General features: G+C 41.3%; 1 protein-coding gene across 1 annotated transcript in view; it reads right to left on the bottom strand.

Annotated features, from left to right (window-relative positions):
* The window catches only part of LOC102367958 (mucin-5AC-like), a 69510-nt gene that overhangs the window by 34284 nt on the left and 10198 nt on the right, over positions 1-25028 (bottom strand). The window contains exons 6-30 of the mRNA XM_025207895.1: positions 23608-23714; positions 22961-23177; positions 21357-21482; positions 20694-20811; positions 19927-20065; positions 18888-18998; positions 17122-17191; positions 16248-16385; positions 15994-16158; positions 15257-15351; positions 14373-14499; positions 13300-13555; positions 12744-12796; positions 12182-12282; positions 11501-11652; positions 10991-11129; positions 10782-10895; positions 9615-9794; positions 8759-8998; positions 7365-7521; positions 6554-6682; positions 5253-5394; positions 3368-3414; positions 3083-3274; positions 1143-1795 (exon numbers count right to left, since the gene is read on the bottom strand). Of these exons, the coding sequence (XP_025063680.1) occupies positions 1143-1795; positions 3083-3274; positions 3368-3414; positions 5253-5394; positions 6554-6682; positions 7365-7521; positions 8759-8998; positions 9615-9794; positions 10782-10895; positions 10991-11129; positions 11501-11652; positions 12182-12282; positions 12744-12796; positions 13300-13555; positions 14373-14499; positions 15257-15351; positions 15994-16158; positions 16248-16385; positions 17122-17191; positions 18888-18998; positions 19927-20065; positions 20694-20811; positions 21357-21482; positions 22961-23177; positions 23608-23714 (3968 nt within the window). The remainder of the gene's footprint in view (positions 1-1142; positions 1796-3082; positions 3275-3367; positions 3415-5252; positions 5395-6553; positions 6683-7364; positions 7522-8758; positions 8999-9614; positions 9795-10781; positions 10896-10990; positions 11130-11500; positions 11653-12181; positions 12283-12743; positions 12797-13299; positions 13556-14372; positions 14500-15256; positions 15352-15993; positions 16159-16247; positions 16386-17121; positions 17192-18887; positions 18999-19926; positions 20066-20693; positions 20812-21356; positions 21483-22960; positions 23178-23607; positions 23715-25028) is intronic.

Here is a 25028-nt window from a genome sequence, read left to right as displayed (position 1 = left end):
AGAGTGGTCTTGGTGGGCTCTACAACTTCCACCGTGGGGCTTGTGATAATGAGCGTGGTGCCTTCAGTGGTTGAGGTGCTGGCTGGAGGATGGGTGGAAGGCGCTAATGAGGGTGGAGACATGCTCGTGCGTCCAGTGGTGGTGCCCGGCTTTGGGGTGGGGGTAGCAAGGGAGGTGGTTGTTTGCAGTGTAGTAATGCAGTTGGGGTTGGCGTGACAGCACCAGAATTGAACTTCGTAGTTGAAACACATCTTAAATTTCCCTGTTTGCTCGCTGTTTCCGCACACCAACCCAGAGTCCAGGCTGCAGAGCACGTTCTGAGCCAGTTGAGCCAGGCTTAGGTCTGGGTAGTTTTGTGCCCTGCTTTGAATTTTCTCCGGCTTTTGGCAGATTGGCTTTCCAGCAGCGTGGATATTGGAGAGGGTTTCCATGTCTCCTCCCTCGGGTCCAGAAGTTGGGAAGTCTATATCAATCCAGGGTGTCCAGGCACAGGTTGGCTCGCAGGAGGTTGTGGTAGGAGAAGCAGCTGAGGTGACTGCTGTTGTGGTGGGGGTTATCGGCACTGGAGTAGGGGTGCTCTGTGTTGTTGTGGGTGTTTCGGAGGTGGTGAAACCACGTGTAGTACTTGCTGCAGTAGTGGGTCCCCGAGTTGGAAGAGTGGAGGCTGCTGATGTGGTGGGGGTTATCTTGGGCGTGGTCCCTGGTGGCGTAGTAGGTGTGACCGCAGCTGTGCTTGTGGGCCTGGCTGTAGTGGGGATGAGAGTGGTCTTGGTGGGCTCTACAACTTCCACCGTGGGGCTTGTGATAATGAGCGTGGTGCCTTCAGTGGTTGAGGTGCTGGCTGGAGGATGGGTGGAAGGCGCTAATGAGGGTGGAGACATGCTCGTGTGTCCAGTGGTGGTGCCTGGCTTGGGGGTGGGGGTAGCAAGGGAGGTGGTTGTTTGCAGTGTAGTAATGCAGTTGGGGTTGGTGTGACAGCACCAGAATTGAACTTCATAGTTGAAACACATCTTAAATTTCCCTGTTTGCTCGCTGTTTCTGCACACCAGCCCAGAGTCCAGGCTGCAGTGCACGTTCTGAGCCAGTTGAGCCAGGCTTAGGTCTGGGTAGTTTTGTGCCCTGCATTGAATTTTCTCTGGCTTTTGGCAGATTGGCTTTCCAGCAGCGTGGATATTGGAGAGGGTTTCCATGTCTCCTCCCTCGGGTCCAGAAGTTGGGAAGTCTATATCAATCCAGGGTGTCCAGGCACAGGTTGGCTCGCAGGAGGTTGTGGTAGGAGAAGCACCTGAGGTGACTACTGCTGTGGTGTTGTATGAGAATGTAGGTTGACTTTCAGTCGTTTTAGGGTTTACTTCTGTCCCTATTGTCTGTGTTGGTTTTGAAACTTCTGTTGACTCAATAGATGTAACTGTTAAGGTTGAATATCCCATAGTTGTCCCTGCTGGGGTGGGTTTCAAAGGGTTGCATGGTATGTAGGTACAGCACTGTATTCTTATTTCATAATTGTAGCAGATGTGTTCATGTTGGTCCTCGTTATTACATATCAGTCCTTGGGTTTTGCTACATTCTACTTTTTGGTTCAGGTCTTGTAACGACGTGTTTGGAAATGGTGCTGCTCTGCATTCAATGTCATTTGGTGTTTTGCATATCTTGTGTCCTGCATTTATTAGATTTGCAATAGTTTCATAATCTCCGTTACTGGAACCAGATGTTGGATGGCTGGTATCATACCATTCTGACCATTCACATACTCTGTGGACACATACTGTTGTAGCAGTTGCTATAGCTGTTGTTCCTGTTGTAAAAAGAACAGAATTTGTTGGTTGTCTTCATATTCTAGATATTGTATAGATTTTTAAAATGTATTAGTTAATTAGACATATTTTTGTATTTTAGGCCCTGCTAGTCTATTGAAATGATGAAATTACCCATCATTCATAGATTATAAAAGCTTTTAATAGAAGGACCTGAATGATCTTTCAATTTTACATTCTGGGAGGTATGTGGTAGAGCCTTTTGTCCTCTTCTTTATGTTCATACAGTAACAAACTTAGCCGAGTTAAGTGGGTATTTTTCTTCATTGTCATTTAGAGGTATCCCATTTTTTTTGTTGCGTGGTACAGATATGCTATACAATTCCTTAATGTTACCAAGCATACTTAATGTAACACCATGTACAGTGTGTAACTGCTAGGATCAATTTTTTTCCTGTATTCTGTCTATTGTAGCTTTTTACAGTGGGTACTAACTAAATTAAAATTGCACCTTCACTTTTTAGCAGTGAGAGTTATTTCATGCTTTGTATTAAAATGACAGGAAAGTAATATTTAGAAATTCTTACATATTTTAACATAATTTCCTGTTATAATTAGTATTATTCAGACATTCTTATTGCATATATGCTGGTTTGTTCACAGGGAAGCTGTTTTTGTTTGATACAGCATTCAAGTCATTATGCTTTGTTACTGATGCCAGTACATGCTTCTATGGACACTTTTATTTTTTGTCATATAGTCAAAATCACGAGTTAACACCAGGATCATGGAGGACAAGTATAAGAGGTGTTTGGGGGAAATTTGGTTACAAGAACTTGAGTAGTTGCAACAAGTGTCAAAGGACGTTTTTAGATAACTTCAGCTTTCCCTCACAAAGAATATCTTAGCTTTGAGATGCTTTAACATGTTTATTTTATTTTACATTCATTATTTATTATTGCTTTCCACTAACATGTAGAGGGAGGAGTATTAAATATGGTGTGTAAGACTAGTAGTCCACGTGAAGCAGCTTGAAAGCTGCTCTATTCTCTACTTGGGACAGGTAGGGTTGTCCAAGGCATAAAGAGGAAATGCTAAACTGCCTTTGCTTTGAGGAAATTCCCAGTAGTGGGGGTTGTTTTTCATAGTTGCTGCAATACCTTGTCCCACTTGATTTAAGTGACCCTTACAAGGATGGAGCTACCAGATAAGGGTCTTATTTCCCTAAAAGGATTCAACATTTTATATGAAAGGCATGTGCAGAAATCACAATGCTTCTCCTACATGCAAAGGTTTTTTCCATTGGTCTGATAAAAACACAGATATACCTGTAACAATAGTTGTAGGTGTACTGAATTCAAATGGAGGTGTGGTTGTAGGAGTATTACATATATATATATGTCTGGTTATTGTTCCATTCACATCACAAACTGCACTAAAGCAGCCTCCAGTTCCATCTGTGGTGTTGTAAATGACCTCTTGATACTCATATTTTTTCCCTTCATAAATGCAGTAACATGCTGTAAATCAGAAAAAGTAAAATGACGTGTCATGTAAAGAGAAAGAGACATTTTCCATCTGTTTTTTTCAAGAATAAATCTTTATCGCCTTACCTGTTTTCTCGTACACGCAGTTTATTTTGCCTTCCTGTGTGCATTTACTGAAAGAAAGAACATACAGAAGAAAAGTGAGAGTGAATATGCATGAGGGATGGTGAAGTCATTTATTACTATGGTATTTTCACTGAATTCCTATAAGAGACTAATCATAAACCAGAATAAGGTTATTTTGGGCATGTCTACACGTGAGATTAATGCACACAAATAAACTATGGAGCATATTGCTCCAGAGTTTATTTGTGCACAGCACATGGAGCCTGTCTGAAGCAGCCTGGGCTAGCAAGGGACTTGAGGGGTAGGCCTGCCAGCCCAGGGATGCTCCAACCAGGCTCCATATGCTGTGGACTGGCTGGCTGGGGCATGTGGGTGCTGCAGTACAGGGGCTGACTGCTGGCTAGATCCTTACTGAAGCACCCTTTGCCCCAGCCAACTGGGGCAATGTCTACATGTGCGCTGCTGTGCACAGTAAATCTTTGCAGCAAGGTAGTACCTGTAGTTTACAAATACTGCCCTGCTGTGGAGTTTATTAGTTTCATGTGCCCTAATATGGGTGCATGTGTAGATGCCGAGACGTTTACTGTGCAGTTAAGTCAACTGTGCAGTAAATGTCTCATATAGATGTGCCCCCTGAGTCATTATTTGATGAAAATTCAGATTTTGGATAGCTGGCAGTATTTGTAAACTACACATACTGTCTTGCTGCAGAGTTTTATTGTGTGCAAGAATGCACATGGAGACATTACCCCAGCTGGCTGGGGCAAAGGATGCTCAGTAAGGGAAAGAAAACCTGAATCCCTGGTGAACACCAAAGGATGTGTTCAGGCTGCCCGTGCAAATATGACCCCTTATTGTCAAACACCACTTTTCATATTGCTGGTGAGAAGCTAAGTTCTACTGAAGTGATTTTCTGTTCTGTTGTATTTCAAGCACTTTCTATGTAAATCCTTTAGCTTACTGCTCAGAAAGGAATTGAAAAATGCATTTTTTGTATTCTGCACTCCTGTTCTAAGGAGATGAGCAGCTATCATTCAAACGCTGACTAGTTAGGAAGAGGCACTACTTGCTGCTCACAGTGCCTTCTTCATGGCCCAACTAAAAGCTCTTTCTTCCTCTTTTTGGGCAGTTCTGGCAATGGGCCAGCATGGGTCGGTGTGAGGCTTAAAAGAGGATTCACTCCTCCCCCAGTTTCTTCTGATCGTGCCAGCCCCTTTCTTATGCTTTCTCCTTAATGTTTAGTTCATGTCAGCATTTCTTCCTGCCATTTTTTGCCACAGACATCTCATTATGCCCCACCTCCTGCAGAAACATGAACTCAAGGATCATGGGAGGCTGCAGACACAAGTCTTGAGAAAAACTACACATTCCTCACCCTTCTCTTGTCTAGGTAAGAAAAAGGAAAATGTCCAAATACTAGACAGTATTTATAATTAATATAAACTGCATATGACTGTGAAATATGCCACAGAAACAAATCTTTTTATGTAATGACTTCCTATAAAGCTGCTCAGCTCCTTAGAAAAACCAAAATCAAATGCCAAAATATATAAGTATTTAGAATGTATTTTATTATAATGATGGAAGCACTGGTAGTCTTCCAAATTGCTTCAGAATTGTAAATATATCAATAAAATATTATGTTCAATTGATACATACACACACACACACAATTAAAATGAAGCACCTATATATATATAATGGCGCTTCATTTTAATTATTTACTGGAAAAATGCAGATTTGGGGGTTTTAAATCAGAGATTTTGCAATTTTTAAACGGAGAAAACCAAGGTCTCTCATGTTCCCATAGGGGCAGGGGCACACAATTTTCAGAGTGCTTTGATTCTTTCCCCTCCACATGGTCATCCTGGCTATTAAATCTTACCATAACTGACAACTGTCCTGTGAGTAGGTCTTTCCTGGTTCCACATAGTTTCCTAGATCATCATAACATCCACAGGTATCAGTACAGTTCATCGTATGCTCATTAAAATATGGTTTGTCTGGTGAACAGGTTGGGTAGCACCCTGCAACAAAAAAAGATGGCATGTATTTAAGAAGAACCTTTACACAGAAAATAGTTCCTTTTTTTCTACTTTTGCCTATATTTCTCTGGAATAAGGTGTTTCTAAATTTGGAGAACCACTTCCAGCCAAACTTGCTTTGGCTTCCTCTTTTTCTAAGCTGTCCTTTATAACCGATAGAAACTGATAAATGCATGTGGGACTTGTAGAGCAAAGAACTTATTGGGCGCATCGACATGTCCTTTAATGCATTGTAGGTAATGCACATCAAATCTAGTACTTTCCTTGTGAGGTACTAGAAAAAGGTGCATTAGCCTATTTTAATGTGCATTACCTAAAGAGTATGTTTTTTGTGACTTTAATATACATTAAAATAGGCTAATGAGCATTAAAGTGCAAGTGTAGATGTGCCCATTCATATCTCAGTGCTTTCATAGGTCTTTAAAAATATTTCTCTTTACTTATGTCTCTCTCAGGTGATCCAAGCACCCGATGACCACTCAGGTTTTATCTTCACTGCATTGTTGGCTCAAAGTATAACTTGAGCTTTGCTCTTGGCCTGATTTCCAGGCACACACAAAAATATCTAGCTCAAGTTAAGTAGTATTTAAAACATAGCTCCTGTCCGGTTGGAGGACTGACTGAGGCAGAATGTAGTGAAGCTGTAAGGCTGATGATAGTGTTATTAGTAACACAAGTGGGGATGAAGCAGCTCAAGTTAGAACAGACCACCATCTGCTTTTCAGATCACCATGTTAATTCAAGCACAATGCTAATTCCTCTGTACTGTTTATCAGACCTTTCTATACAGGTTGAGTGTTGTTTCGCTATGTGGTCATTCTTAGACAGGGTATGCTAGCTCATGTAGAAGGAGCTGTGTGTACTAACTGGAGTTAACTCCTGCACCCCCTCCCCACCCACCCGCTGCGGCATCCAGGCCCTGTACCAGTTGATTTGCCCTGGGCTTCACACCCTGCTACGGTTGTCTCTGAGTAAGACAAAATGTTACCTTTATTTATGCAGATGTGACACTGATGGAAAAAAATAGATCTTAGCAATGCAACTGAAGAGAGAATTTGGTCCAACAATAATTGATCTGGCAAAATAGTGTCACCAGTTATGTACTCTACAGTGACAGGGGTAATGTTGTGGTTCTTTTTACCTTCTAAGCCTGAGAACTGATTAAGGCATCTTCCAGTTGGATTCCTACAGGTCTTCATGCAGGGAGCCCCACAAGGCTTGTAGTGCCATTCACATTCCCCCTTTGGGTTGTAATAATCACAGAACATAGCTAGAGTAAACAGGAAAACAGACATGTTCAGAACAAAATGTTGTGTTGTTGATTTATTATTTAGACATTATACCACAGTCATGCTGCTTGACTAGTTGTGAAAATCACAAACTAAGAGCTGAATCTGCATAATCGCCATAGAATCATAGGATTGAAAAGGACCTCCAGGTTCATGTAATCCAGTGGGGACCATCCTTTTTAGTAGTTATGCCACAAATTGGCCCCATACCTCCCCCACCAAGTGTCACTCTGATCCCCTTTCCTTGTCTGATGTACTTCCTGATCTGTTTCCTTCCCTGTGGTGTCTGCCCAATCTGCTACTTTTCTTTCTGTTCCTTGCCCTATCTGCCACTGTGCTTCTTGTCCCCTCCCTGATCTCTATGCCTCTTGTGGCACCTGTGCCACACGCTGGTCACCCTGATCTGATCTAGCCCCCTTCACAGATAGTGTCACCAGTCCGGTTCAACGTGATAGTTAGACACCATGTGGTTGTCAGGAAGCCCCACAGGTATGTATAGGTATATTCTATATGTGTAAGAAGGGCAGCATGTTCTTGTGCAGGGACATTAATGAGTCTTGAGAACCAATTGCTGTCATACATTTAAAAGCATTCTCAGTAGATTTGCCTTGAAATTGCAGTAATATCCGTTCAGTCTCCATTAAGTGAAGGGGTAATACTCACGACAGATTGATGGTGTTCTCCAGGCCACGCAGACTCCAAATTCACTGCATACTTGAGCATAGGCAGCTACTGCGGTACAGAAACATTCACAGTCTCCTCCACTGTCACAGGCACATGCATCAGTCACACATGATTCATAGTATTTTTTTGCATCAACCTGTAAGAAAAGCCAATAGTTGGCATAAGCCTTCCTTTCTCAGGTTGCATCTTGCTTTGCTAGAATGATTCTCCTTCTGATCTTGAAATACTAAAAAAAGGCCCAAATCAGCAATTTCTTTATCTTCCTGTACTGTTAGACAAAGCAGGCTGATGCTTCTTCCTACACAAGGTGGCCAAAACAGGTGTGTTTAAATCACATATATAACAATTAACATCAACATATTTGCAGGATTTGGACCATCTAGTTAGGTAACTATGTTTGAAAATCAAGGTTTGTTTCTATGGAAAGTATTAGCGTATCACAAAGAGCAAGTTTTAGCATACATTGTTTTCTGTGTGATTTAGTAATGGCTGTTGATGTCCCAAGTGACACTTTCCCCTTACCACTCCAACATGCTAATAATTAACCCAGGGAGACAGCTTGTATTCTGTACATGGCATTTCAAGAAAATAGCAACCATCATAGTCTAGAAACCAACTGGATACCAGTTTATTTTAAGACTACTTTTCTTGTACATTGGAAAAACATGGATGCTTCCTGACAGAGGAACTGTCTATTCTGTTGTTTAGAAATCATCCACTGGGGCAAAATAAACCAGCCTGAGGTTTACCTGTGATAATTCAAAGTGAAGCATACCAGCTATGAAGTTGTGTCACAGTGTATGAGGGTTTCTTTTCAATAGGATAGTCCTACTGGAATAGGGAGAAAATGAAATCTCTGAATAGTCCACCTGGAATAGGTTCAGACTTATCTTTTAATGGATGGAATTCCACAACAGCCAAAGGTATCTAGTAGAGATGACCCTTGGTTATGAATGTCTAAGTTAGTTCTAACCCCCCTAACTTTGAGACATGGATCTATATCCATAGATTCATAGATGCTAGGGTCAGAAGAGACCTCAACAGATCGAGTCCAACCCCCTGCCTAGGAAGGAAAGAGTGCTGGGATCAGATGACCCCAGCCAGATGCCTATCCAGCCTTCTCTTAAAGACCCCCAAGGTAGGGGAGAGCACCACCTCCCTTGGAAGCCCATTCCAGATTCTGACCACCCTTACCAGTCCAGTGTGACTGTTCTGAGCCATACTTAGGACATATGTACTAGTTTAAGAGTAGGCTACCCACATAATTAACTGAATGGAGGGAATAATAATGTAGTGTCAAAGACACAGGCACAGGAATAATATTAACATATAGCCTTAATTCAGAAGAATTCTGCTTCAAGGAATTGTTGTACCTGAGGGTGACAGGCCAAAAAGACATCACTGTTGATGATGCTGCACTGCTTCTCTGCCCAGGATTTTCTGTAAGGGTTAGTAGAGCATGGATTCTTTACGCATTTGGCATCAGGACAAGAAGAAGATATTTTCCAGCTGTTTCCAAACTCCAGCACAGCTCCTACTACAGACTGACTCCTGGTGGTGAAGTCATTGATGTCATTGTCATCATAGTTTCCACATAGGCCACAGACTTGACCCTGAACAAAGAAGAAAATAAAATAATGAGGGAGCACAGAAAGTTTCATCATTTAGCATGCTAGCATTTTTAGCTATATACTCCTATTAAATTCAAACATCAGAAAAAGCATGTTTCATTTGCCCTGTCACTGGTGAGTTATGACATTATCATAGAAATGAAAAATCCTCTGTTATTGTCTCTTTTGCTTATGTCTTGTTTTGTACAGATATTCAATATACATTCATAGATAAGAACTTTGCCAAGCTGTCATGAAATAATTATCAATAGCGGCATATAATCTGCTGCTTGTTCTTTCCTGGGATGCTTTTTGACAATAATAAATATTAATTGTATTTTGCTTGCAACTCCAAGTTCCCATTTCCAGTGTTGTTTCATCGCCTTTCTGTAGATCATGAGCTACAAAAGTAAGCACTACTACGATGAGGTACACACTGTCTTCAACACCTGGTTTTGAGATGGGCTTGAAAATACACAATGGTATGTTACAAGAGACTTTCATTTATGTTCTCAGCTTCATTTAATTCCACACAACTTCCTCATTTGTGAAATATGATAATTGATCCTTTTTATCAGCATGACAGTTGGCAGCAGTCTCGTGGCTTTAAGATCCTCACCTTGAAATCAGGGCTGAGCTTGATGAAGATGCTGGTTTTCTTATCCCACATAAGGTGCAGTCCATTGACGGTCTCAATCACTAAGTACATTCCCATGTAGTGGACTTTGTATGGCACTTCCTGTCCATCACCCCTCTTTACTGCCTGGAAGTGCTCCTCATTGAGTATCAATTCATAATTCTAACACAGGGAGAAAAATCAAAGAAATTATGATTAAAAATAATCTTAGCAGAAGAAGCACTTGCCCACCACAAACGTATGGAAGTGGTTTTACTATACATTTATCTTTAATATCTACTTGCTCTTTAACCAACTAAAATGAAAATGAGCTATTATTTCTTTTTATAACTAATGAGGTAAATCTAATCTAATTAATAATTCAATCTCCATCTATCTCTGAATTGAGATCTAATGGTTAATGTCAAAGAAGTGCGCAGCAGTTTTTATAAACCTATTTTAAATGGTTGAAGTCAATCCAAGCAGGTAGCATCTGTGATTATAGGGGCACTATCATGTGGGATATAAATGTGTTTTAAAGCACAGTGGGCCATATTCCCCCTAATATAATTTTCCTGGAGAGCTGAAGTACTGTCAAGTAGTTTCAAGTACAGTAAAAGTTCCACTAACCAGCATGCCGGCTTGTAAGGTAAAGTGAAACCAGAAGTGCCCACCGTGGCACTTCTGGTTTTGCCAGGCCCCCATGGCCCGGGGCAAAGCAGCCTGCGCTGCTGAGCCGCCATGGCCTGGGGGCATGACAGGCTGCGTGGGGCCTGCCTCCCTGTTCTGCAGGGCCCGCAGGGCCCACAGGAGGGCCGGTGATGCCGTGGGAGGGGCAGCAACACCCCAGACGTGGCGGGAGAAATGGTGGCCTGAACAGGCAAGGACAGCGGCATATTTTGTTATCTGGCATCCCCCTTTCCTGGGGTGCTGGATAGCAAAGCTTTTATTGTCCTGCAAAGGAGAGCTTTGGGAAAAAAGTAAGATTGGAAGTTCTACCAACTATTTTGTTTTGGTTTTGGTTTAACTACACTTTACAAATCTATTTGCTTTGGGAAAAATAATTCTGAATGTGGGTCAGAGCAGTAAATATTCTGGCTTCTTTTGAACCTCAAAATGGAAACACAATAAAACTATTCTTAGCAAATATGTACTATAAGCTCTACTGACCCCTAGGAAGACTTTTATAGACTTTGAACAGGTTGTTCCTGTGGTGCCGCAAGGGATGTTCTCAGTGATCACTCGGAATGTTCCGTTGGCTGTGCCATCATTGCTGCAGTGGTCCTGAGGAGGGAAAGGGAGTTTGAAAGACAGATTATTACCATAGATAGGATAAAGCTTACTTTTTGAGTATTCATACTGAAAAAGAAGCTCAGTACCTGGACCAGTGTGTATTCACAATTTCCATTGAAGCTGAACCGTTTGCCATCAAAGGTGATGTAATGCCCATCTCCATAAACAGCACAAGTACCCAGGCATTGATGCTGGGTGCAGCTCCACATCCTATTCTTACATTCACTAAGAAGGAAGAGAGATCATTTTAATTAAAAAAAAATGACACACTTGTTAGTCCAGCTGAACTCTGACACTTTGGTATGTCATCATATGCATCAGTCCATGTTAAAGCTGAGCTCAGGTTGGAATTCTTCCATGTACACAAGATCTATTACACAAGCCTGAATATAGCAATATGGATACTACTGCTTGAACACCTCAAACCCAAATATTTCCTGAGTGCTATTTTTTTTTTGGACATCTGCATTCAAACAGAAGAAAACCTATTTGGCACGACTGCACAAAATCCCATCTCATGGCTCTACTAACTGGATATGGATCTTTGGATAGGCAAGTTATGGGATCATGAACAGTGCTGTTCCATGAATACATACCAGGTATTACAGCCCACTTTGATCTGTTCTCCTGGCTTGTACATAGCTTCATTGTGAACACATGGGCATTCTTCCTGAGTAATGCAGTCACCTTTCCCATCTGACACCAGCCCAGAAGGGCACATGCAGCCTGATACACATTGTGTGCTGTACTGTGAAAGCCAAGAGAAAAATATAATTTCAGAATGAACCCAGTGGAGTAGGGGGAAAGACTAGGTTTTCCTAACATGTCTCTCTATTAGGTTTGCTTTAATCTGACTTAAATCGGAAATCTTAAATTGCTAGACAAAGATTTAGTGAATGACCAAACCTGTTAAAAGTAAGCATTTCATATGCCCAGTCTAAGTAGGTGTCCTGTGGTTTGTGAAAGCGTAAGGAGTACTACATAAGATACTAGCCTGTATTAGGTGAGGGAACCTTGGAATTTGAATTGGGTGTTATTGGATGATCTGTGTGTGAGTAGATGAAAAGTCCAAAAAATATTTTTTATTGTGTTCTTATTTTTGATGTATTATATTAGAATCCAATTTATTTAATGTAATACTATCTTGCTAAACAGCAGATTTTCAGTATGGGCGATTCAGAACCAAATTAATAAACAATGAATTATTCTAGTGTAAAAGAGTTTGAACAAAAAATAGTTGTCTACAAACCCATCTTTTCCAGGCTTTCCATACTTACGCAGTGCATATCAAGAGTCTGACAGCTTTTCTGACACACAGCCCCAGTGGTTCCTGCAGTGATGTTTTTGCAGTCAAAATAGACCATGGGAGAAGTGCAGACTAGGGGAGAGAGTGACATGAGATATGATATATGGCACAGAGTTTACACAGCAGTACAAATGAGGGGCACATCTGAGTTAGAAGTGCTCCAGGTTCTGAACATTTCCTTTGGCTAGTAAGCGAAAAGGGTGTCAGTGAGGTGTACTGTACTTTCTAAATGATCTATACCTAGTGTAATAAAAAAGGAATGCAATTGCTTTTGTGCGACTAGTACCCATTTCTAAGAAATAATATGATGCTATGACTCTTGATGATCACTAATGTATTACTCTTGTGTTTATTTTTCTTTGTCTTTTTTTGCTGAATGGATTGTATAGAGTGATATTTCATTTTAAAAAGTATATATATATATATAAGCAAATGTTTCGAGTCCACTGACTTTCCTGGGGGTTTCAGATTTGGTTTTTCGAAGCAAGAAGAGTATGATTGAAATCAAAGGAAAGCTAAAGAAGGGATTTTACCTGGCTCTGGGCTTTTGGTTCCAATGCAGTTCAACACTCCTTTTGCACACGTGCTGTGAGAAAGGGAAGAAAGTTATTATTTTTTTAATTGTGTATATTGAGGCTGATTTTTTTCTTGCTGTATTTCCGAACTTTCCAAGAGACCATGAAATTCTAAAGCACCACCATATATTCAGAAAAGAGTTTGTTTTCCACCCATCTGCTACTGGATTTGCATATCATTTTGACAATAGATATACAGGAAAAAATATAATGGGACAAGGTCTCTCTATGAGTTTTCTGCTTACTGTAGCCTTTAACCTCTCCCTTTTGGCACATTTGTCTATTTTATGGTGGGAAATGATTCAGTACAAGAGAACTCTCTTCTACGTGCAATTATGCTAATAAATCTTGAAAAATACACCATCCTTGAAGACTAACAGGGATTCATGGAAGAACATTGTACTAAAATTCAGGCAGGTCTGAGTACAGCCAATTTAAATGAGGCATAGTCTGTTATTAAGAAATTCTATAAGAAATACCGGTAGTTTTAGTGTTTTACAGGAAAATCTCTTACCATACATGACCATCTTCATGAACTACTTCCCCAGAGGGCACAAGAGATCCTTTGTAGTAACAGGGACATCTGCTAGCAGGCACACATTTGCCACTTTCATCCATGTAAGTGTCATTTACACAAGTGCAGCCATCAACTGGAACAAACTTTATGTTGCATGTGGCATCGGGCTCACTTAGAGACTGGCAAGTGGGTTGACAGGAATTGATGACATAGCTGTAACTCAGGGATTTGGGACACGTTGTTGTGTATTTGGCTTAAGAGGGAAAAACAAAATGAATTAATAGATTTGTTCATTTGGAGTGACATCATGTGATGATGGAGAGGAAGGAGGAATATGCTGTATGAATAATGGGGGAACAAGGATACTATATAATTTTGTTCTGTGTTGTTTTTTTCATGCAAAATGCCAGAATGCTTTAAGAGCTAAATAATGCATAGTTAGCTACAAATAAAGGGAGTAAATGGGGAGTAAATGAAATGATATATGCAAATGAGAGATGATATGCATTCAAATCGGATGTAGAAAGAGAAACAACACAGAAGGCTGGTAGTTAATACCTGGTACATCTAAATGTCCACTGTGAGGTGTGAAGCCTCCTAAAAAAGGAGGTATTTCTGCTGTTGTGGCCTATAGGATAAGTGAAAACTAGTCTTTGGCTTTAAGCCACCCTTTGCTTAAATGTTTTCTATTTTTAAGTGTTCTGTTTAGAATTACTATTTTTATAATCAGCCATATTTATCACTATGGCAACTAGCAACAAGTGAAACTGATTAGCTTCAAAGGCTCAGCAGAGAGAGGCAGAGCCACATCAGCAGCAGTTGTCTCCCTCCTAATTGTAGTTGTGCCTTCCTTCTCTTTATATTCCCTGTCAAAAGATTTAGAATCTGGAGGGGAATTTTCCCCTCTGGATTTTTAAGAAATATTGGGGAAATATTGCTAGGCTTTCACTTCTTAAAACCTTTTCTTCAGAATTTACTGGGAGATTCTTGGATTGCTTTGAAATTGCTATAAAATAATCTTTGGTTAACCTTTTGGAACAGGAAGTCAAGCAAAGGGTTTTAGCACTTACAACAGACGTTAGTCCTCCATCCACTCAGCAGGACTCCTTTGGCTGCACAAGCTCGCACATAGGCAGAGAGGGAGGCACACATACAGTCCTCACTTTTTTCACAGTTACAAGTGTCAAACATGCAATTCTAGGAGTGCAGGAAGAAAATCTCATGAATAACAGAACCTTCTACCCAAAGACATTTTACATCTACCTTTTGTTCTTATTTATTAGCTTCTTCTCGAGGTATATTCAGTTTTAGGCCATTTCAACTAACCTTTATTTTCAGTTTTGAGCCATTTCTACTAACCTTTATTTTAACCTACCAGCTGTTAAAATTTTTGTTCAGAGAGAATCAATAGAGATGTAGCTCTTTCCAATGAAAGAGGTAAACTAAGGGCCAAAGAGCTAAGCAATATGCTTAGCAATATCTCATACCCATCTGAATATAAAAATTATTACAGTGATTTTAGTTCAGCAACCCAAACTCCATCTAGAATAAGGACGTGATATGATCATACAAACCCCCCCTATGTGTATGTTTATAGTTGTTTTAATTTGATTTCAGGCAAATAGCAGTATTTGTTTAAGAAAGCATTTGAAGGCAATTCCAGAAAATGGAACCAAGACCACAGACTGAAAAAGGCAACATATATATAAGCAGAAAAGTACCCAGGCTGTAAGAGGTGATGTACTATAAATGCTAAAATATAGTTTCATGTCACCTCACAAACTGACCTACTAATATTGTTGAACCATCATGGATACAACAACTATGCCATTCCAGATTAAAATATAGGTAAAGCATAACATGGGAGTTGTATTTGTGCTATATCTTTTTCGATAGCTTGATTTAATGATCTGAGTCCCACTGGTTTTAAAGAAAAAGAAACCTAGCAAAGTACCGTGTGGTAAGAAGAGGGGTTCACAGTAGCATGGCAAGCAGCAAAAGGTCCTGTGCTGTTGGTCAGCATTCCACACCAGTGCAGAGCATACTTTTCTGTGAATAGAGGAAATAAGGTGAATTCATACTCACACTTTTTGTATTGCATCAGATGTGGAAAGCTGCTGTTCACATGATCTTCAATGAATCATATGCTTTCATAAAACCATTCAGAAATGATGCTTTGGTGACCACCACCTTTGTTTTGCTATGCTGCCACATGTGGCTAAGATTAGTTTCATAGTTATTAGGAGCTGGAAGGGACCTTACAGATCATCAGGTCCAGCCCCCCTGCACTTGGGAAGGAAAGACTTCTGGGATCTGTGAAAAACAGATGCTTGCCCTGGAATGAATGGAGGATGAACCAATGCCCCACAAACATTTGACGGCTGCACACCTATTCTGCTCTGAATCATCAGCTTGTATGCCATCTCTGAATCAAAGATTGCAGTTTTCTGTTCTTGGACTGTTTCCTTGATTCTCAGTTATTTTATTGCTTAACTTCTTAATAACTTCTTGTATGAATATTTTTTCTAGTTTCAAAAGTACATTTTACCAAGTTTGGATACTTTAATGCTGTTGATTTTTGCTCTTATGTCAAGTGCTTTTTGTTACATTAGAACCCCCCCCCCCCGACAGATAATTTCAAATTGTTTGTACAATATGTTTTATGACAAAAAAAATCTGTGATGCACGTACCATTCTCTACACTGAGGGAGCAAGGGTTTTCAAAGCTATTTTTGATGTCAGTGCATGAAGGCTTTGTTTTCCAGGTGTTAGCAAATGCAGCTCCTGTTCCTTCAACTACACCACTTATTATTTTGAAGTCATCAAGCTGGGCATTGTTGAAGTTTCCACAGAGACCTGTTGAAAAAGCATTATGCATTTAAAACATTTACACAAGTCCAAAGAGGATTTGGACAGGTTAATATGTTTATGTTAAATTAACTTACCACAGGTCTGTCCTTTCAAAGATGGATCGAGTCGCACAAACACTTGCATGAAGGGCGTGACTTGTATCTCCATCTGGAGACCAAAATTTGTGTGCACGATAACAAAGAAGGATGAAGGTCTAAAGATGGTCACATCAGCTAAGGACAAAAAAGCAGAACAATCCATTTCCAGATGAGACCAAATGCTATAAAACATTGCTTGATTGGTATGGCTTCTCTTCTTGGGCTTCTTGCTGCAACTATAGTGAATCTCAGTGAGGACATCTACATCAGAAGTTTATTGTGGAATTGCCTAACTCGCTTCACAGTAAATGTCTCGGCATCTACACATGCAGTGCTATTAGGATGGAGTAAATTAATTAACTCTGCTGTAGGTTAGTACTTATAAACACAAGTATTACCCTTTGGTGGGATTATTTACTCCACAACACACGTGTAGACACTAACACAGCTGGCTGGAGCACAACGGTGCTTCAGTGCAGGTGCTGCCTTCTGGCTAGCCCTGCACTGAAGAACCCTCATTCCCTAGCCAATGGCCACCCCTGGAAGCCACTGTGCTACAAGGACAACAAGCAGGGTCTGGATAGTATAAAAGTCTTACTGAATATCATTATGAGGACAGACAGCAAAAACAAATCAACATTGCAATAATGTGGACAGCAGACTGTAATGTCTCATAAATCTTTCTGTAAATCAGACTACCACCAGATGCACAGTATGGGGCAAGAGGCATCACAGTGACAAATTACTACATGAACATGATAAGGTTTGGAAGTACATGCTACATTACATGCTAGTGACCCACAACATTCTGCTCTTCTGTAGCTTGAAGTAATAGAGAGTGCCACCCACTGACCCTAAAAGAGAAACATACCTGTTGAGATGGGCAACTGAGTATAGAAACTGTTTAAAAATACACCACCATCAGGCTTAATCACAATGATCTGGCAAGGAAATAAAGAAGTGTAAAGGAACAATGTGTCACTTAATAATATTACAAGATGATATCCCAATACATCCTCATGTGTTTCATGGACAGAGGTTATTTCTCCAGCTCTCCCCCTTTCATTATCTTGTACATTCTCTACCATAAAATAAATTGTTTTGGAGTCATTCTCATTTCTTTATAGAGCTCTAGCATAGGCCAGGACATCATGACTTCCACAGACACCAGGGTTCCTTGCATAGGCAACTGGTAGGGGGGGCACGGAGGGGCACACAGCCACCCTCACAGGGCCGTCCCTGTTGCCGACGCCACTGGCGGCTTCTGAGGGTGCTCACTAGCACCACCCCTGCTGCCGATGTCAGCTTCTGCGGGTGCTTGCCCACCCCATCCCTGCTGCTACCACTGCCACTGGCTTCTGCAGGTGCCCCCCCCGACTTGGGAGGCACCAGTCACCCATGGTTCCTTGTTGGGCCTTATTTTATTTGGATTCAGATTCAGCCTGAATCGGGGACAGTGATTTGATTAGTTGATTCAGATCAGCATCCCCAGTTCAATTTGGCTAAATCCAAATCTGAAGATTTTATGCTGCTTTGGCGAATCAGTGATTCACCCATAGACACAGCTTTAAATGTTTTTTCTACATACCTCAGGATGCCAGGCACAGCTTGTGAATGCTGCGATGCTGGGGCAGATAGAGAATCCCATAGGAGCATGGGGGGGCGGGGCCTGGGTGCCCCCCCAGACTCAGGATGCACCAGTTGCCAAGCCACGGAGGCATGGGGGCTCCCCCCAGCGCATTCCGTGGCGGACCCAGAAGTGGATTGGAAGTGCTTCGGTCTGCTGCCGAGCACACTGGGGAGCCCCCCACGCTCCTGTGGGACGCTCCATCCACCCTGCCATTGTAGCATTCACAATCCATGCCTGGTACCTTGAGGTATGTAGAAAAAACATTTAAAGCTGTGTCTATGGCTGAATCACCAAATGTTTCTGAATCTCTCCAAATCGATTTGGAGGCTTCCGATTCGATTTGGAGAGATTGAAGGGTCTCCTGATTCGATTCGGATCTGGAGATTTGGCCACCAAATCAGGCTGAATCTCTGCCGAATTGAACCAGGGACTGAAGCTTTGCACAGCCCTAATGGTCAATACAGTTATTGGTTTTCTGAGAAGTCAAGAAATTCATGGATTATTCATTCCTTAGCAAAGGCAAGAAACTTTCTTCTGCTTTTTGAATCAAGTATTTTGGTTACTGAACTTACAAAACCTGAATGTACTATTTACCTCATTATTACAACAGATAGATTTATTTTAATTTCATTTACAAAACTAAGATAAATTTGACAGAAATAGAAACCCTAAAGCAGTAGGAGCTAAACTTTTTGGCAGATGTGCTACAGATTAAGCCCCACACCCTCCCCAACTATCACGTTTGTCCCCTTTGTCTGCCTGATCTACTGCTCTTCTGTCTGCTTCTTTGCCCTATCTGCCACTGTGCAGACTATCCCCCATCTCATCTGCTGTGTGCCACAAGCAGAGGCTGCCTGTGCCATTTGTGGCACGCATGCTGCAGTTTGGCCATCCCTGCCCTAGAGAAATAAATGACCCACTCATTCTGACCTGACTTTCTTATGCCTCATATTTGTATAAAGTAATCTAATCCAGCAGCATGTTCAGCTCTTGAATGGGACACTTACTGTTTGCTCTTTGTTAGTGATGAGGGCTATCATCTTTAGGCATGTCTCGGTATCTGTCAGGCCGCATTTGCGAAGTTCCCCCAAAATGGTGAAGGTGTCATTTTCACAGTCCTGAAAAAAAAATTCCAGCAACATTAAAGACTGCCCACAGGAGATTCTTTTGTTAAATAGACCTCTGATAACATTTGGTAGAGGTTGGTCCAAACTCTCTCAAGCTTAGGACTTCTTGGATCTGTAATGTTGTTTAGCTCATTGTAGAGACGGATTAGCCCTGGGTTCTGGATCTGGCTTTAGATCTACTTTGATGGTGTTCAGACTCAGAGTTTTAATTCAAGTTCATTTTTAAAAATTGCTTCCACTCAGTTCTATATCTGACTTTTCCCAACTTGACCTGATTTAAAAGCTAGACAATTAAAAAAAAATGTTAAAATGAAATAGGTTGATTCAAATAATGTTTAGTTTCAGTATCTTTATGCTTATTTAAAAAGAATTATTAAAAATATCTGAAATTGCAATGAAATGTTTCATTTCATGAATTTCTTTTCTACTTTTAAGTTTATTAATTTTAAGTATATATATATTGTTCTGTGTCAGCCCACTTCCCCCCGCACTTTTCCAGAACTGCCAGCTAGCCACAAAATCAGTTATTTCATAGCCCTGACTGATAGTATCAAATATTATTACATGGAAAAAATCATGCAACCCTACAAAAGGGGATGAATTGTATCACTGTTATGAAGATAAACCAAATGCAGCCTTTAAGAAGTCATAATTTGTTAATGTTTGCATCATTATGGAATTGGAAATACCTCAGTATTTGTTCTGGACATCAGTACTTCCAGCATCACAGATAATAGATTGATTTTGCATGAAGTGCAATATATGCTATCTCACTACAGTGCTCTTCTGTGTCTATTGGAAATCTTTCAGTGTTCTCTTTTACAGTGAGCTTCCCCAATCTGCATACTCACAGCCCTTCTAGTCCTACCTCAATAAAACTATTAGATTTTGTGACCAAGGATTACTTGGTGGTGCTTACCCTAGAGAGAACATAAGTACAGTCTCCATGGACATTGTAATGCTTTTCATCATATGTGGAGATGTGTGAGCCTCCTATGACTGAACAAGTTCCAGGGCATGGAATGTCTTCACAGCTCCATTTGCCTCCAGTGCAGGTACTAGAAGAGAAGGGGAGAAGTTAATCAACATCAGTGATATTAGCCTTGAAGAAAGGCATTTATAAACTATTTACACAGTGTTGGTTTGCTACTGTTCTTCCCTGCTATATCTTTTTATGATTTCTTCAGAGGAAAAAAACATGTGCAAATGTGTGTGAATGACCCCTTTTCTTATCTTAGTGTTATGTCTGTGATGTGTCAGGGTTGATGGTAATCTGATGTGGAATTTAGATCATAGATTGTAGAGGATGGTTTGGATAGGGATGATCCTGTCTCAGGCAGGGGATTAAACTAGATGACCTCTGGAGGTCTCTTCCAGCCCTACTTCTCTATGATTCTATGAAAATCCAAATACTTCAAAGAAGTAAGCAAAGTGAGATCATTTTAAGTTAGCAGTAAGAAATCTACATATTACAATTCCTTATCCCGAACAACTTGAAATGGTATGCAATAACATGTTAAATAACAATACTAAAAAAAGAGAAGGGCAATTCTGTTTCTAAGCTCACACAGGTACTGCAGTAATGTCAGTAATATGTACTTAAGGGTTGCTGCTGAGGCTTTCATAACTGATAAACAATGAAGCTAGTTCACTCCATAGGAAAGAGCAACAAAAGAAGCAAGTTACCAGTTGTGACATGGGCCTGAATAAGACGTCCCTGGAGCATAAGTGTTACCATTGTAGGTACAGGAGCACTGCTGAAGGGGAATGCAGCCAGAAGTGGTAATGTCATCAAACACAGTTCCTAAATGAATTTAAAAAATCAATATATCAAAAAGGCATTTTACACATACAGATTTTTTTTGGCCTTAAATAGAGTGCCACAAATAGTTTTGGAACTAGTTCATTGGCAGCTCTAAATAGGCATAGCTTTGTTGAAGTCAGCAAAGCATGCTAAATTGCATCATCTAAGGATCTGGTCCTGGAGAGTTTAAATTTCCACTTGTCTTACAAGTCCTGTAGGGCAAATAAATGGAATAGTGCTGAGTTGCTGTATAAAAGACACTCCTTTGCCGTAGAACAGCCATGATGTTAAGTCATGGGAGACATTCTGAAATTAATTGTTCTAATTCTTCTTTACCACTTTCCAGATGTTGCACACTTATAGGAAATTAATTATTCACTATTGTGGTATTCTTTACTTGTTATGCACAGATAAATGCTTCCTACTTCAAACTGTGAAAAGTACCTTTGGGGGAGCTCTGAGTTATGGAAGTGCAGCTAAATGTCTACACTCAAATAGCTGCTGGTCTTTTTTGAGATGAGAAGTGGGAGACAATGAAAACTTGCCTGGAGGGCAGAAGCAGCCATCTATACAGTGCTCCTCACAGAGTGTAGATGTTTCAGGGTTACTGCAGGTGTCCATGCAGGGGGAACCACATTCCTGGTAGTGCATATTGAAAGTACAGTTCTTGGCTGAAATTTTAAAGAAAGATAGATTTCTTAATTCAAATGTAATTACCATTTGCTACATCTTAAAATGTGTATTTATCGCAACCTTCTTTCTAGAAAGGAGGCTACACTAGACCTCAGATCTAAACATCCCTCTAGCTTTGGAAGTTTGATAATCCCAGGTGATGTTGTATGTGTTCGAATTGCAGTTCTATCATATAATGCTGAGTTTGTAACTTGAAGCTTGGATTTTTGTCGATACATTAGAAACTCTTTCATAGATCTATGAGATGTATACACTGGCCCGTTTGGTTTGCAGTGACCTTTTCGCAGGAACCCCTTCATTGCTTGTGAAATATGAAAAACTTAAGCCCTTAGTAAATGCGCATATTTGAATCATGTGGATTTCACCAAAATCTAGTTATCCCCTGGGAATATAACTATGAATCAACATTGATAAATATTGGTCTCCCCACTTTAATGCAGGAGATACTGGTTGCCTCCGTAGTCTGGACAACTGTTTAATTCAGAGTATGTCTACACAAAGGCACTCAGGAAAATGAATGTAGATTATTTTATACAGTGGATTAGTTAAACCCACATGACATTGCTGTGTAGACACTCTCAGGAAGAACTAAGGTGCCTTCATTTAATTTCCCATTGAAATGAGCTAAATTGAACTAAGAACACTTTCTTTTGGAATGATTGTATCCACACAGGGGTTTCATATGTTAATGACTCCATTAAATGTACACTGTTCATTAATTCAGGTGTACTTTCCTGGCTGTCTGCATGTAGCTACAACTATTGAAGTTCTGTGAAAAGTATTACCATATTTAATAACCTTTAATTCCCATGGGTTCATGTGATGGTGCCTGTAAACCCCACATAGGAAGCCAAAGGAACACTGGGGGAACTAGGGGTAGAGTTTCATGGCTACCCAATCAGGAGGCAGAGGCAAGCCACAGAAGGATAAAAAGGGAGACCTGGTCAGTGTGCAGAAAACTTGGGGGCTCAGAAGAGATCTGTGGTTGAGAAAAAGCTTTGGGACTATGAAGGACTTCAGTGTATCCTGGCTAGCCACTGTGATACAGGAGGGCAAGCTTACTTGGGAGATAGGAATGAGGGCTAAAGAGTTAAAGGGGTGAAGATAGGAAGTAGCCAGTTGAGGTCGAGAGGAGAAGTTGACAAGAGTGAGAGTTGTTGGAGGACTTAAATTTATGGCCCTGGGCTAGACGTAGGTAGGAGTGGGAAGGCATGAGTCCCCCAGCCTCAGGATTCCTTGTACTTTCCAACATGAACTGGCAGTTTACAATAGCTACCTTTTTGAATTTGAGGGGCTAATGGACTGGAGCTGGGGAGGGGATCCTTAGACCTTCAGAAACCTGGAAAGATGTAGTTTGGGACTGGGTTCCAAAACACAGACCCCAGAGATGTGTGGGAAAATAATTCTGATAATTCCTGACAAACTCTTAAGACTGCTAAGGCCAACTCCAACTTACGGCACAGTTGTGGAGTTCTCCAGTTCTGAGGTTGCCCACCAGCATGGGCACACTGCCGGGAATATTCAGCAAAAGTATTACACATGCAGAAGGCATTGTTGGACTGGTCACAGCGACAGAAGTCTTGTACACAAGACTCAATGTACTTGTTAACAGCAAGTAGATCATTACACTTTGAAAAGGCAGGTCCAGTCAGTGTTTTCCGGCACATGTTTTCCTAGGGGGCAGAAAATGGTGTTTAATTCACAAGTTCACAAAACAGAGAGGACCACTTAAAGTGTTATTTTTTGTTATGTTTTATTCTTAATTAGATTCTGGGCCCATCTACATGAGACGCTATGTCACTGTAGTAACGAGCTATGGTGATGCAGCTTGTCATTAGGGTGACATGGCATTGGTGGTGACAAATGGTGATGCTGCTGCTACTGCACAGTAGGGTTGGAAACAACCCATGTAGCACTGGGACTGTGCAATACTAGCAGTTCCTGCCCAGTCATTTAGTACTTGCTAAAAGCTGATACTAAATGACTGCGCAGTAACAACTGTACAGTCGGGCTCATCTGTATATACATCCTCTTTCTCTTAGCTCTTCACAGTAGAAGGGACAAGCCCTTTTTAAACTAGTGAATTAAAAAAAAGTCCCTTACATAATCAATAGTGCAGTTGTCCACAGTGTTTGTAGGATCCTCACATTGTTCTGTTGGCCCATCTAGCTTCTGCATATTCCCAAACTGTAGGGCAGACAGCTGGATATCTGAAATAAATCAGTTAAAAATGTATATATTTTATATGCAATATCTTTCAATCTTGTTCTCCTCTGAGGAGTTAATTTCTTATTTAGCCAAGGAAACTGGTTCTCCTAGAGTCTTTTCACTTAGATATCACTTCATCCAGAGCTAGATGCTGATTCTATAGTATCAATTTACTTTGAATGGTATCATCCATAAAGGAAAATGTAGAAAACAACTCCCAGTTTGTTACAGAAGTTATGTTGGAAAATGACACATTCTTTCAAAGTTAGATCTCAGATGGTGGATGGAAATGGCCTGTGGAGTAAAAGATTTTAGACACGAGTTAAATCAATGAGATTATTGTGAATCAGGGGGTGAAGCTACATGTGACGCTACAGTGACATAGCTTGTTGCTATGGCAATGTAGCACTGGCAGGCACAAACCGTGATGCCGATGCTATGTTGCCATAGTGACGAGCTACCTTGCTATAGTGCATTGCTATGGCAACATAGCTGCTAAAAATAACTGTACACCACCAGGATGGCATAGTAACAGCTGTGACTGAGCCATTATTTAGTACTTCCTAAAGCATGTATTAGATGATGGCGCAGTAACAACTGCACTGTGGGGAGCACGTGTAGATGCACCCAGTGAGCAGAAAAAAAAAGGTGAGGTTGATTAAATTCCCTAAAAGCTTTACGAATGAAAATGATAAGACAAAGGAGAAAAAGATGGATGGAGATGCAAGGAGGTCTACAGCCCACTCGCTCCTAGTGCCCATGCACCAGCCCCGTGGTACAGGCAGGGAGCAGTGTGTAGCCCCGACCCCATGCGCCCTGCACTCGCCCATGGGTTATACGCTGGTGCTCAGTGTGGAGAAAACGTGGCCCCTTCCCTCCCTGTGGCCAGTGCCCTGTGCTGCAGCCACTCGCAGCCTGCACAGGGCTGTCCTGCCTCTCCACCACATCACTACCACCCTGTGGGGCAGCGGTGGCAATGGAGAGCAGGTACAGGCAGCTCTGAGTGGCTGCAGCATGGGGTGCTGGTCACAGCGAGGGGGCGCTTTTCCGCGTACTGAGCACCAGCTTGTAACTCATCACCACTGCTAGCCTGGGCCCCGTGCCAGCTCCGGGCTCACCTGTTGGGGCTGAGATGTGGAGCAGCAGCTGAGCAGAAGCTGCTGCTCCGTACAGAGGAAAGCAGGCCCCCCGCCGGGCAGTGTTTGGTGTGGCCATCTGCCTGGAGGCCGTGCTGTGCTAGGCTGTGGTGCGGCTGCTTCACCACCGCCTCTGTGCTGCTCAGTGGCTGGGGCCCCACACCCCCCCCGGCCCCCCCC

The sequence above is a fragment of the Alligator sinensis genome, unplaced genomic scaffold, assembly GCF_000455745.1.
Source record: "Alligator sinensis unplaced genomic scaffold, ASM45574v1 scaffold5_1, whole genome shotgun sequence".
Lineage (NCBI taxonomy): Eukaryota > Metazoa > Chordata > Crocodylia > Alligatoridae > Alligator > Alligator sinensis.
The sequence above is the reverse complement of the archived record's forward strand: the minus strand, read 5'-3'. Positions and strand labels throughout refer to the sequence as shown.